This window comes from Bemisia tabaci, chromosome 5 (assembly GCF_918797505.1).
Source record: "Bemisia tabaci chromosome 5, PGI_BMITA_v3".
Classification (NCBI taxonomy): Eukaryota; Metazoa; Arthropoda; class Insecta; order Hemiptera; family Aleyrodidae; genus Bemisia; species Bemisia tabaci.
The window spans coordinates 36647104-36660880 of record NC_092797.1 but is presented as its reverse complement, the minus strand read 5'-3'; the positions used below and the strand labels follow the sequence as shown (position 1 = coordinate 36660880).

At 39.3% G+C, this 13777-nt stretch overlaps 1 protein-coding gene across 1 annotated transcript in view; it reads right to left on the bottom strand.

Annotated features, from left to right (window-relative positions):
- LOC109040875 (glucose dehydrogenase [FAD, quinone]) overlaps positions 1–13777 on the bottom strand; it is a 48709-nt gene that overhangs the window by 7525 nt on the left and 27407 nt on the right. Inside the window, exons 2-5 of the mRNA XM_019056975.2 lie at positions 8742–8902; positions 3661–3938; positions 1713–2076; positions 421–842 (exon numbers count right to left, since the gene is read on the bottom strand). Of these exons, the coding sequence (XP_018912520.2) occupies positions 421–842; positions 1713–2076; positions 3661–3864 (990 nt within the window). The 5' untranslated portion in view covers positions 3865–3938; positions 8742–8902. The remainder of the gene's footprint in view (positions 1–420; positions 843–1712; positions 2077–3660; positions 3939–8741; positions 8903–13777) is intronic.

Genomic DNA, 13777 nt, shown 5'->3' with positions numbered 1-13777 from the left:
TTCACCAATGCTTCTGCGAATAAAGTTAGGGCCCAGAAATGCAGCCAACCTATGAATTTCAAGTATCCAGAGCGATTTACTAATACTATTGTTACGAACCGTCGTTTATTAAGCACGTGTTTGACTCAGTTTTTGCATAAATTTACTCAATTTTGCGGAAGAACGCTCATTTCTGTACATTCTTGGCTATCTTGGTTAGAATTGGAATCTGCAGACTGGCAGTGAAATTTTGTGCGTTAGAAGTTGGTTAGAAGGGTGGCTGCACTTTTGGGCCCTAAGCCCTCCATGAAGCGATCTGTCCATACTCTCGCTATACAGGTACTCTAGTTCCCACCAATAGGATGCCTCCCATTTATGTTTGTCTTCTTTGTCTATAGCTTTGTCTATCAATTTCAACAGTAACCCCGGAGGATGACTCACCTCGATACCGTGTTTCTGAAGGTGCTCGGCGGGCCCAATGCCAGAGAGCATGAGAAGCTGCGGGGAGTTGAAGGCCCCGGCGGAGAGGACGACTTCCTTCCTGGCGCGGACGATGCGGGTGCGGCGGTTCTTGACGAACTCGACCCCGTAGGCGGACTTGGTCTTGGGGTCGATGAGGACCCGGGTGACGCGGGCCATCTGGACGACGTGGAGGTTCGGCCGGGAGTTGCTCGGGCGCCGCAGGAAGGCCTCCCCGGCGGAGACCTTGCGCCCGCCCCGGACCGTGCCCTGGATCCGCGAGAACCCGATGTTCGAGTAAGGGTTGTTGTAGTCCACCAAGGGGAGGTTCACCTCGGCCGCCGACTCCAGGAAGCGGTCCATCACGCGGGATTTGAACGGCGCGTAGTTGATTGACAGCGGACCTGAGGCAAAAACAACCGGGATCTAGGATTAAAGCTAGTAGGAACAATCTTCCAGTATCGCCTACATCCGAGGGTGCAAATAGATTATGGAAATGAAGTCGCAATTTAATGCAATAAAATTAATATTGTGATTCAATTAGCATTTCGATTGCGATGACACCGCAATATTTTTAAATTATTGGATAATAAATGCTGGGTTTAAACGATCGATACAATAGGTTCAATCTACCAGTAGGCAACTCACAATGTAAAGAAAAATTGTAAATTGTTTAAATTTCTTTGCGATAGATTTCAACAGAATGAGCCCCTTGAATTAGGAGGTAGGAAACATGGACAACACTTCGATGCCGTATGGTAATTATTGGAAACTTTTACGATACATTGTCAATAGCCAACTTCACCATGCAATCGCAATTTCTTGCAATCTGAGCTGAGATTTCGAAATTATGAATTTGTAACCTTTTTTTCGTGAGTTTTACTCACAGTTTACTGCAGCGTTTCTGAAAATGTTACAGAAAAAAATCCATAATTTATCTGGAGTCATTGACAACAGTGATCAACTGATGAGGTCTAAATCGATATAAATCTCTTGGCGTGACCCCACTTCAATATCCCAATTCATCTGCCCAAGCTTAACGCTCCCATCCCCCTTTAGCCTTGCACTGTTAATCAATGGAATTCCAATTTTTAAATCTTATGGACGTTTTTGGAAGTTTTTGTTTCTCCCGCAGAGTAGAGTCAACCGAGCACTATTCTACCACCTCATCATTTATCTACAAATTGAATATTGTACCAGGGAAAATCTGGCAACATACAATCGCAGATACGACATTGTTCCTCAGGAAGGCAGTAATATGCATAAGTTCCTACCTCCACGTCCGTGCCAGGTGGAGTTCTTGAGCTCCTTGATGCCTATATTCTCGGACTTCTTGAAGTAGGGGAGGAGGTCGTTGTAGCTCCAGCCCTCATTGCCGGCCTGGGCCCAGCGGTCGAAGTCGTCGGGGTTGCCGCGGGTGTAGATGTTGTTGTTGATGAGGCTGGAGCCGCCGACGCCCTTCCCGGCCGGCCAGGCGCAGCGCCGCCCGACCAGCCCCATGCACGCCGCCGGCTCCACCTCCGTCCGGTAGTTCCAGTTGTAGTTCGTGAACTGCAGGTAGTGCGCCGTCGCCGTGATCAGGTTCGGCAGTCCTTCCGCCTGTCCGGCCTCCAGAAGCAGGATCTTCCACTCCGGAATCTGCCAAACAAAAAGTTCTATCAGATAACAAGCACACTGCCGTGCTAAGGAAGAACGCCGTATGAACATTCGAGAGTTGCCACATTTCCTTCAATTAAATATTTATTTTTCAGGAAGATATCAATCTCTTTCCCTGAAATTTTCAAGGGCCTTAGGTGACATTGCGAAAAACATTATCTGAAAAATTGGGAGGAAAGTATTCATACGTTTACTAGAAATTCGTGTTTTATCAAAGGAAATTTGGCAACGCCTGAAGGCTCATACGGCGTTCTTCCTTAGCATGGCAGTACAGTGGAGTCTCGATTATCCGCGGTGATTGGAACCAGAGCAGTGTTGATTTTGCAAGTTGGCAACATTCCATTTAAAGCCATTGAAAATATCGATTTTAGGAAAGGCAAGTTGCCTCACTAAGAATCGATTGTTTTGCCTGAATTTAAATGTAGGTTAAACAGTTTTGTCAACTTTCAAGAATGGCCAATGCTTCGGAGCAACCGCGGATAATGGAAAATCGTTGACAATTCGAAACTAAGCCACATGGCTAGTACAAATAAGCGAGATGACTGTATTTCAAAAGAATTTATTAAAACATTTATCGAATATTAGACAAGAATGTAATTATTAGTTAGACATGAATTAATTTCACCTCAAAAAAAGTTATTTAGGCGAGCATCATGTCTGGAAGAATCTTTTCCCCCAAAGTTTGCGCCATAGAATTGCAACGTTTTTGGGTTGCGATCTTTACCATGCGTTTAGAGAGAATTCTCTTAAAGCTGAATAAATTTTTCCCCAAATTTCCTTCCAATCCATGAATAAACTATACGGAAAAACGTGGATAATCTGAGTCGTGGATAATCGAAGCGCGGATAAGCGGGACTCCTCTGTAGTTGACTGGGACAGCTAAAACAAAACTGGCGGGATCGAGGGGGAAGAGTCTTCTTTTGGCCACTTGAAGGCTTGACTTCCAAGGGAAACTGATGACGTTGCTAGGGGGGTCGGCTACCCCCAAGAAAATTGCTGCAGCACCAGTCTCAAGGAACCCACACCCATAGAAGTCGTGAGTATCTAAGTAGTAAATGCCATCAAGTCTCTCAAAAGGGAAAATGCAGCTACAAGTATAAAGGTTAAAGTTATCATCTCGCTATCCAGTCTTGACCACACGGAGAAAAAAACTTCGTGCGTGGGACCCGAAGTTTAGGTCATATGGATCTCTGAAGTTTTCGGATTGAGCATCTGAACACTTTAGGTCCAGCTGCTGAGGTTTGGATCACACATCTGAGACTTCAGTTCTTACATCTGAAGTACTTCGGCTTTCACATCCGAAAAACTTCGGTTCTCACATCCGAAAAACTTCAGTTCTCACATCTGCAGTACTTCAGATGTAATAACTGAAGTTTCAGATGTGTGATCCGAACCTCGACAGCTAGACCTAAAGTTTTCAGATGCTCAATCCGAAAACTTCAGAGATCCATATGACCTTAACTTCGGGTCCCACACACGAGGTTTTTTTCTCCGTGTACTTAGGGTAAATTTAAGAAGAACCTATGTGTTTCAGCCGAAGGGTTTGGGTTAAAGTTTTATTATTACCTCTGATAGGCGGTTGGCCACGACGGAACCGCCGGGACCAGCACCGACGATGATGAAGTCATACTCCGGGAAGATAGGCAGGAAGTTGAGGGGGTCCTCGCGGAAGAAAACGGGTGGCTCGAAGTTGCCCAGGCCCTGACTCCAACTCGGCAGCTGGATCACCTGCACCAAGACACAGGCCAAGAAAACCGAGAAGTCCCGCATTTCATTTGACTAGACGATTGGGTGGACTAGAGGCACGAGTCGCGTTGCCGCAAAACCTTATTGTCTAAGTTCAGCTGAAAAACAGAGATATGAGATGGAAGAGCACCTATCCGTGCAAGCAAAGTTGTTTATGTATATATGAGGCCTTACACGAAACAATGCCGGATGTGAAATATTACCTTTTAGAAACACGCTTAAAAAACTGTTTTGTTCACACAAAAATTTAATATGTTTGGCTCTGGTATAATGTACAGATCTCGAAGATCACAACTCAAGTATTTTCTCAAAATTTTCTCGATGCCAAAACAGTTTCTTGAATGTGTTTCGAAAAGGTAATTTTTCACATCCGCTATTGTTACAGATAAGTCCTCATATCTGCCGTGGTAGCGAAGAAAGAGACAAGTGTCAAATTTTCGAAATCGAGTTCCTTTCAAAATTCGTTTACTCTCTTTTAGATGCAATCACTGAAATAGCTAAAACAGCAAAATTCATCTTAATTTTATAAAAACGAGACATATGAGAAAGCCGTAGGTGAGCAAAAAATGACGTAGTTTCAGGCAAGACATCAGTAAGTGACATTTTTCCCCCAGAGAGCCAATGAAAAGGAGCTTTCGAGTACAGTGCCACCCTCTTCTGCCAATCTCTAACCTGAAAATGAGTTTGTTGTGTGTTCAAAACGCAACCACGGAAGTACGCTGAAAGCATGATAGCACTTACTGCTGTCTTGCCTAATAATAGCCTAGCATGAGAATTGAAGATACCCTTTTTATGTAATTGAAATAAATACATTTTTGTGAATCTTATCAAAATCCCCACATGTCAGGTTTTTCTCTCAGGGAAGGAAATTTCGTTCCGAATAAGTAGATACATTTTGAGGTATTAGGTTCAACAACCTCGGATTGGTTGAAATTCTTCAATTTTAAGAAAGAGTTCTAAGCACTAATGATGTAACAATGTCCGTCTCTAAAGGATATTCAACTTTTAACCTTCATAATATTTTTGACCACGCCCTGGTTCCTGTTGTCTTCGAATTATCTTCACCTCAATTAAAAAAAAAAAACAATCATTTCCAGGATTTGAAGATGGTCAGCTCCACCATTTTTTGCTCCAGAAATTCTCAACTTAGACTTTTAATCGATGAAAGTATTATACAAGCTGAGTGAACGAGTTGTTTTGAAAGAAAACATGGTCATTTTTAGATGAGACTTATAATAGTAGAAATATCACGTAGCCCAAGGCTCATCTAAAAATGGTCATGTTCCCTGTTGAAACTACTTGATCTTATATTAAGCGGTCGTGCCGAGTGTTAGTCAAAGTGATTAAAACGATCATAAATTGTAGAACTAATTGCTTCCCCTGTTTACGATGGACAGCCTACACTCTCAATCGCCAGGATGAAATTTGTTGCAAAAAATTTAGAATTGCGGCTCTTAGTAAAAGGCAAAAGGAAGCTGCTCGTTGTTTATCAGAGCGGTTTTTTCACTTTAATTTTGTTTTAAAAATAAAGTGCTAAAAAAAGTTTTTACATGGCAAATTTTTATTTTAGTTTCTTTTACTTGAGACTTTTGCTCCGTTTTGAGGTTCCTCTGAGTGGGAAGGGCCGGAGAGCATTGTTTGGTGTCGGAAGTTGAGTTTCCTCGTTCTTATAATTTTTACGAAAATGAATGCCTTTTAATGTTTCTGAATGAGTGAGAAAAACTCCCGGAAAATTCTGAAAAATTATTGCACAGTTCTCTCTAAAAAGAATAAAACACGAGAGAAGATTTGCAATGCCTCCAATGGGGCTTTGCTTTTCCGACTGTGGCTATCGATATTTGATGTATATACATATACAATTGGATGAGATTCAGCGCATAGTGACATAAGTGTTTTTCGCGACAATCTCACAACTTAGCACTTTAAATGAGATTCGAGAGGGCATAAAAAAAATTAGGAAAAGTAATTCAATATTTTTTTCACTTCCTCACGACTAAGCACATCCTCTAATATGTAATCCAGCCGCGAGGAAGAGAAGTAGGAACGTGAGAAAATAGCAACAGCAACGCCTTAGACATTGAATCCAAGAGGATTTAAATTTTTCTTGAACAACTAAAATTTTTCCCTGAAGGTATCGATAATAAAGAGGCCCAAAAAGGCATAGCACCCTTCAATTAATTGTCGATTGACATTTACCAAATAGAAGAACAGAATGTGTTATAGGCCAGCATACCTTTATCGAATTTAGAATCATGTATCTGAGAAGGAAAGGTGAGGGAAGGATACGAGAAAATCGCTCCAAATCAAGCAACCTTGCTAGCAGGATTCAAAATTGCGAATACTCATAGAATTTTCCCTTACAGGACCCCTTTAATCCGTAATTCAGCTTGTTCAGAACTGGAGGTGACTGTCCAACACACGGCCCGTTGACTGAACCGTTCCCGGTCCGTGAACTGGACAGTTAGCCCGCAGTCTAGCCAGTCAAAAGTCTGGAAAAAATGGTCAGGTGTTAATTTCAAAAGCAATCCATGCGTTAAACAACAAATGCTCCACACTGACTGATTTCTGAGATATATTTTGCAAGATTTGAATGAAACTAAAAATTATCAAAATCAAAACATGGAAAAGTAAAAAATATACAGGTCATATAAATCAATTTATTTTTTTACTTTCTCTACAGAGTTTCAAATAAAAATGTGAGGTTTTTTTTTTTTTTTTTTTTTTTTTTTTTTTTTTTTTTACAAACATGGTATCCGATCGAACTAATCTGAGTAACAGAAATTTTTACTATCGGGAGGGAGATACATGAAACTAACAATAAGAGAATAATTCTCGGCGACGGTATATCCATCATTTATTGAGAAATTATTTCAAAAGTTGAAAATCAGAAAATCAACTAACTTTAGAAACTCCTGAGAGAGATTTAAAGAAATACATTTTAAATCCTGCACATTTAATTACTTAAGCGATTAAGTTGATATTTTGATCCTTGTTAGTTACGTTAAAAATCTCGCGGAATATGCTTCAGGAGTCGATCCGGGGGGGGGGGGGGGGGGCAGTCGTCGGTCAGTGTGGATTGCATTCAAAATTAACGACCGGCCGTAGGTGTAATTTTCAGACTTTTGACCAGCGCGGCGAGTCCACTGACGGGCTGCCCAGTTCATGGACTAAGGAGAAACATCGGCCAGTTCGCGGACGGGACAAAGGGGGGGGGGGGCACTAAGTCCCCGGACTGAAAAGTTTTGCCAATGGAGTGTAACAGTAGGACATGAGCCGCTTAGCAGCCAAGGTGGACTTCTCATTGACTTTTTCCCGGGGGAAAATTGATGACCAAGAATTTATTAGCAAGTCCTAAATTTTACGATAATTTTACTCTTTTAATACCAACGGATTTTCGATCTACAAAATGAGGAATGTTTGTTTCAGAGTAACGAACAACGTTTGCTTTCGGATTTTAATTTTTATGTTAGCTCATAACATTCGTTCCTTATCCAGTTCCTTTTTTAAAGTTTTAACGCGTTGATCCATATCACCCCGTTCATTTCTCCCTTTAATATCCCCCCTGACTACTACGCTCTTCTCTTTAGCGTCTGTGACAGCTGCGAAATCCGAAGTTTTTTGCAGCAGCGACTCGCGAAAACTTTCCAGGGCGACAAATCGCTGATGCAAAAACTTTTTTTGCATTTTTTACTATCAGTTATGTGACATTCAAGTAATTATTCCCACCAGATTTCCCGGCTTTTTATCCTCATTTTAATCATAGCCACCGAGTTACATTCAGCAATCATGCTAATCGCAGAGCTCAAAAGTTGAATGAAATTACAAACATGCGTAAGTTCTCGGATGAAAAAAAAATTAATTCTTTCACACGATAGAGGAAAAAAATCGAGCATTTTTAGAATTTCGAAGGTTCAAATTATCCTTATTTTTAATCATACCTTTCGTTTCCATTTTTTTTGTGGTGTGCCGAAAAAATGAAGATCAATGAGAATAATTAGTTTCATTGCTTGGAATTAATGCGAGCTTTCTCATTTCATTCTTGAAAAAGGTATATGTCTTTCCTCGCTCGAAAAGCTCTCAATTGAAGAGGAATCGTCTCTTTATGACTCAACACTTTTCATACAGGAATGCAGACATTTTTGCGCTGCTTTTTTGGGATCACCTTTTTCCTTTTACTCGATCCATTATGTAAGATATAATCTTGGAGCATGTGAAAGAACACACCCCGTTTTCTCGTCCTCCGCACGCCCATAAATCCAAGATTCCACTGACATAATTATCCTGGATCCGAGGAAAAGAAAAAAAGATACAAAAAAAATGGATGCGTCGACGCAAAATTCTACTGCGCGTGATCAGTAAGAGACCTTAAAGTGTGATGAAGTCAGGCAAAAACCAGGCCTTAAAGGTAGGAAATAGAATGAAGTAACTTTACCACAGCTTAGAGGGGTTAATTCTGCATCATTTGGTCAGAGGACGCTAATAAACTAAAAAAAAATTGACTCGGAGAGGACAAAAATCAATAATTTGAGATTGAAACTGAAAGATTTTGCCTTCGCAGTCGCAAACTTTAGAAACTATAAATTTTAAATACATTTAACATTACAACTGGGTTTTACGCAAAAATATGGCTTAAAATTTTGAAGACATGATTTTGAGAGAGGTAGAAAGTGTTTAGTTTCAAACCGTGAAATGCAATATTTTTTAATTCGAAAAAGATTTTCTTGATGTACCGAACAGTTTAAATTTCTACCTTAAGGGCCATTTTGCCTTACTTTTTCACAACTCATGGTCGTGCATTTTCATTTCCTCTTGGTCGTAAAAAAGGTGTAGGAATGAATATCAAGATTGTCTTGTTCAAAGCACCGAGAACATTTAATTTTAAACAAGCATTATCAAATTACCAGAATGGGAATCTGATGGGCCCCATTTGTTCTCTTTCCTTACGATTCAAAAAAAACCTCGGTGAGTTGACTAAGATAGGCTGCTTGTATGTGCACGGTCAAGTTTGTTCTATTCGCTCCAGCTTTCAGTCCAGATATAAATGTAGCATCAATCATTCAACCTGGAACAAACGTAGAACTTGATTAGAGAAACCTTATGGAAGCACTCGGCGAGCATCTCTTGGAAAACTTGAGCAAAATTATTCGATACTATTTTTTTATTGTGAAAATTTCATTCAATTCTTTCGTTGCTTTCAAAATGAAATTACACGGATATCTCACTTTATTTAAGTGATATCTCACTATCATATCACTTTAATTAAGTGATATCTCACTTTAATAAAATGATGACGCTGAGGTCAGACCGTGTCCATGTTACTTAGTTTTCACATCCCTGGTAAAAATTGGCGATAAGAGCTGCGTTTCAAAATACCATAGGAATTCTTATAGCCGGCTAAAGAAGGCTACAGAAAATCATATAGCTGGCTGTAGAATGCGGAGAAAATCATACGGCCCGGCTATACGAAGCGATAAAAAATTATGCAGCCGGGCTATAGTTCCTATAGCCGGGCTTTACACTTTATCGCCTGGCTGTTGCTTTTTCGCCATCGATTATAAAAGGCCATAAGAAATTGTGTAGAAAGTCGTGTGCTCTGGAAATCATTAGGTTGATACGGAACCACCTTATTATTTACAAAACACACATTATATTTTCCTTTAATACATAATTTTTTTCGTCGATTAAAATGAGAATAACCCATACAGGATGTGCAAACATTTCAAAATCATGAGTTAAATAACGCTGACTCCGCCAGATTAAATATTAGAGCCTAGCATAAAGCGGAGCGGCGACGCACTGGCGCCTACAAACCTAACAGGGATACTTTACGCATTGCGCAATGCGTGAAGTATCCCTGTTAGGTTTGTAGGCGCCAATGCGCGTTTTGCGCTGGCTGCCCGCCTGCCGCACCGCAACGTGCCACGGCGCTTGAAGCAACTATTTCACACCAGAGGTATTGCACAGTATCATACGAAACTGAAGGCGCTCTAATATATTAGGAATGGCAGGCATCCATCAAAAGTACGGAGCTTTCCTCGCAAAATAAATCAAGATACTACGGCCCAAAAAGAGAGCAGTTGTCCAAAAACTCACTAAGTCCTAGCATTCGTAATTAGTGACGTTTAGAATACACTTTATCGCCTGGCTGTGAGTTGCTTAATCGCCATCGGCTATAAAAGGCTATAAGAGATTGTGTAGCCGGCTGTAGAAGCTAATGAAAATCTTACAGCCGGCCGTAGGTCTATGGTATTTTGGAACACAGATTCTACAGCCAATTTTTACCACGGATAATGTTTGCATGATATCAAACATCTCACATTGACCGCCAAGATTGTATAAAATTACAAGATTGTATAATACTAGATTGCTCTTATTTTCCAGGGGTTGTTTCCTGTTGTTACGACTTATAAATGGATTTACGGAGTTAAAGCGGGGCACATTTGCTTTAAAATTACTATTCCGAGTTGCTAAATTTCCTTATCTTCGAGTCTGTATAAAGTGGTTTTCTCTGCATTGTTAGTCAATTATTTTTTCTCACTAGTTATTAGTATCCGCAATTACGGAAAACGAACAAGAAAGTTGAATTTACCCGCCAAATGTCTACTGGAAGTAATATTTAAGTTAAGAGGTTTGGGCCCTCTAAGTTTTTATCCTGTAGCTGTGTTTTGCTCTGAATGTGGAGCCTTAAATTACAAGAGTAGGTTTTTGAAGAAGTATGATTCTGACCACTGGCTTAATCCTACTCACTCATCGCGATGGAATCTATTTTTCAGGGTTGAAACTCACGACCAGCAGCTTTAAAAGTCAGGTACGCAATGAAGGAACGTACATATTGCGTGCCGCCAGAAAAGTTTCAAATTTGTATTATAAATATCATGGGTCGAAAAACGAGAAAGGTCAAGTTTAAGCGGAACGGATTGAGGCTGATTTGACGTCTTAGCGTCAAATCGGAGATACAATGTAAGGTTAGAGCGATAAAAGTTTAAATGTGTGGATTTCACACCTGCGAGTTATGAAGCGTAAATGTCATACGACTGGTGTCGTGGCCTTGTCGGTGGTCATGGTACTATTATCATTACTCATTAACGCGAATAACGCACGGCAACTGTGTATTGAGCCGGTGTGTGTACTCGCGTGGCGGGAATTTATAGACTCATGCGTAGTATTTAAATGGTGAAAGTCACAAAACACGTAACTCGGTTTTTGTAAAATTTGGTAAAATTTTTAAGTAGTTAAATTTTTTAATTCTTCCCGTTTTTTGGTCCTTCCTTTTTCTTTTTTTTTACAAAAAAATGAACGTTGACGTATGAAATTTGTATCGAATATTTTATTCAGGATGAGAAAAAATGAGAGTGATTCTAAGAATTAACAGCGAGTGTACTCGCGTGGCAGGAATTTGTAGACTCGTGCGTGGTATTTAAATGGTGAAAGTCTCACAAAACACGTAACTCGGTTCTTGTAAAATTTGGTAAAATTTTTAAATAGTAAATTTTTTCATTCTTCCCGTTTTTTGGTTTTTTCTTTTTCCTTTTTTTTTTAAAAAAAAATGAACGTTGACGTATGAAATTTGTATTGAATATTTTATTCAGGATGATGAAAAATCGGCGTGATTCTAAGAATTAACAGCAATTTGTTGTCATTTGAAAAAATTAAATGTGATAAGAAATATCGACGATAAAACTCGCAAACCACGTATCTCCTTTGCAGTGTTAAAACATCACCGCTTCTAATATATTTTTTTGAAAGTGAACAAATCAACATAATTCCTTGAAGTTTTTTCTAGAATGTACTCCATACAGAGAGGAAAAATCATGAAGTTTTCTAGAATGACGTTGAGTAGTTCTCTATCTAAAAAATAAAGTATGACAGGAAGTCTCCCACGTTCGGGATACGTGGTTTGGAGTTTCACCATCGATATGCGATGTTGCAAATTGAGATGAGTGTTTTGCGAATTTCACCTTTGATTTTCCGAAATATTCACGAGTTTAGCTAGAAACTTTTTCTGGTGGAGGGGATCGATCATGCATATTTTGGGGGTCGCGTCGGATTGAGCTGAAGTATTATTACTTTAACCTTTTGGACTCCCAAGAATTCCATTGTTTGTCATACTGGTGACCTTTCACGGAAAAAGCGACTCTATTTCAAAAGAGCCACACCTCTCCTTCACTCGGTGAGATGCTACCTACGGAACTTAAAAACGAACTGTCATGTACCCTAAGCTTTTATTATTTGACACTCCTTATCTTAGCGGAAGTTCCTCGGTGGCGCGAGCTTCATAGTGACGTCACGTAATTTTTATTGAGCTTTTCAAGCTCGAGGTTGCCATTAGGTGAGCCATTATCACGAATCAGAGATGTTTTTCCGTTGTGTTTGCGCGAGGAGACCTGCTAATGTATCTCCCATCTCAGTGCAAATGTGATTAGGTGCTTTGCAGCTTTACACTGTTGCCAAATGGGGAAGAATATCATTTTATTTTGTAACTGTAAGTGTCTTTCAAGTAGCATCATGGTTTTTTCTATACATTGCTCATCAAGAAAGGGGATGAAGTAAGGCATAAGGTCCCTTAAGGCAGAGACTGAGATTTTTCACCTCAGCCAAGAAAAAGACAAAAAATTAAATTATGTGTCGAAAATATTGATTTTCTGTTTTTTCTTCCGAGCACCCTTAGATCTTAAGAACTGTAAGTTAATTTTTCAATTTGCGCTATCACTGATGTTGTAAGCGCTGGCAAAACTTCACCATGTTTTCCTCCGATTCGCGACGTATCATATTTTAACTTTGGAATGCTTTTAAAGGATCGATTTTTGAATTTTTGGTTGTTTTTTTTTTCAATATACGATTAATCAGGTTTTTTCTCCTAAATCTAGTCCAATTGTGTTATATATTTTGTTGAGTCAAGTACCATTCACAGAAAATGAGATCCTAGGCCTAGTAAATGTAGGAAGGTCTAGCCTAAGTATACAGTTTCCTCGTAGCTTTAATGAATTTTCATTGAAAAATGACGCATTGGTCTACTAAACTGATTGAGAACTTTGAAACGTGAAATCTTGAAAATAAAATGCATTTTTTATAGTTTTCATTAGGGAAAAAGTTATTCCTTGAAATTTGCATATTTGTTCAGAGAGGAAAACATACAGTCCTGTATAAACGGTAAATTAATTCTATTTTAAATCCAATGGGAATTTTCCGGAACTATAGGTATGTATTTCAAAGTTTAGGCGTGGTAATGGCTAGTTTTGGAACGTTCAGCCAATTATTTTATGTAGTCACATATTTTATGTTAAGGTGTTTACTGACCGACGCGACAGTAAACTTTGAAAATGATAATTCATTCCTTACCTCGGAGAGAGACTTACCGGAATTTTTTAGACCAACTAATACGTTCAGACAGACATCAACCAATTAAAGTTTGCGTTGGTGGAACTGCTGGTTTAAATCGTTCATTTCTGTGATAGAAGTGGCAACCAACCTTTCGCACACCATCTACACAGTTCAATTATCCAGTTTGTTTAGAATTCAAAATGTGTAGCTTTGTTTACTTAGTGATTTAATAGACGAGTTTCCTCGCTCAAAAAAAAGAGGTGGAAAATTAGATCCCGGGATAAAATAAACCTGGAGAAAAAATATTTGCATTCCTTCAGAGACGTCTGAGAGGCTTCAAATATCCAATTTTCATATTTTACGGATGAAAATTATTATATAATTTCTTTTCATACTCCGTATACCCGCTGCAGAAGCACAGCTTCCCGCGTAGCCAGATTTTGGGGCGATTTTGAATACAGAATGATTTATTACCTGGGTTACGATTATTTCTGAAAACGTATAGTTCTCAAAAAACAAATATATGGAGTATTTTAACTTTCATTGTACACATTGGAGAATCCATATTTCCTGTTTTATGTATTGCCATTTAAAAGTCATTTTTATTATTTAAATT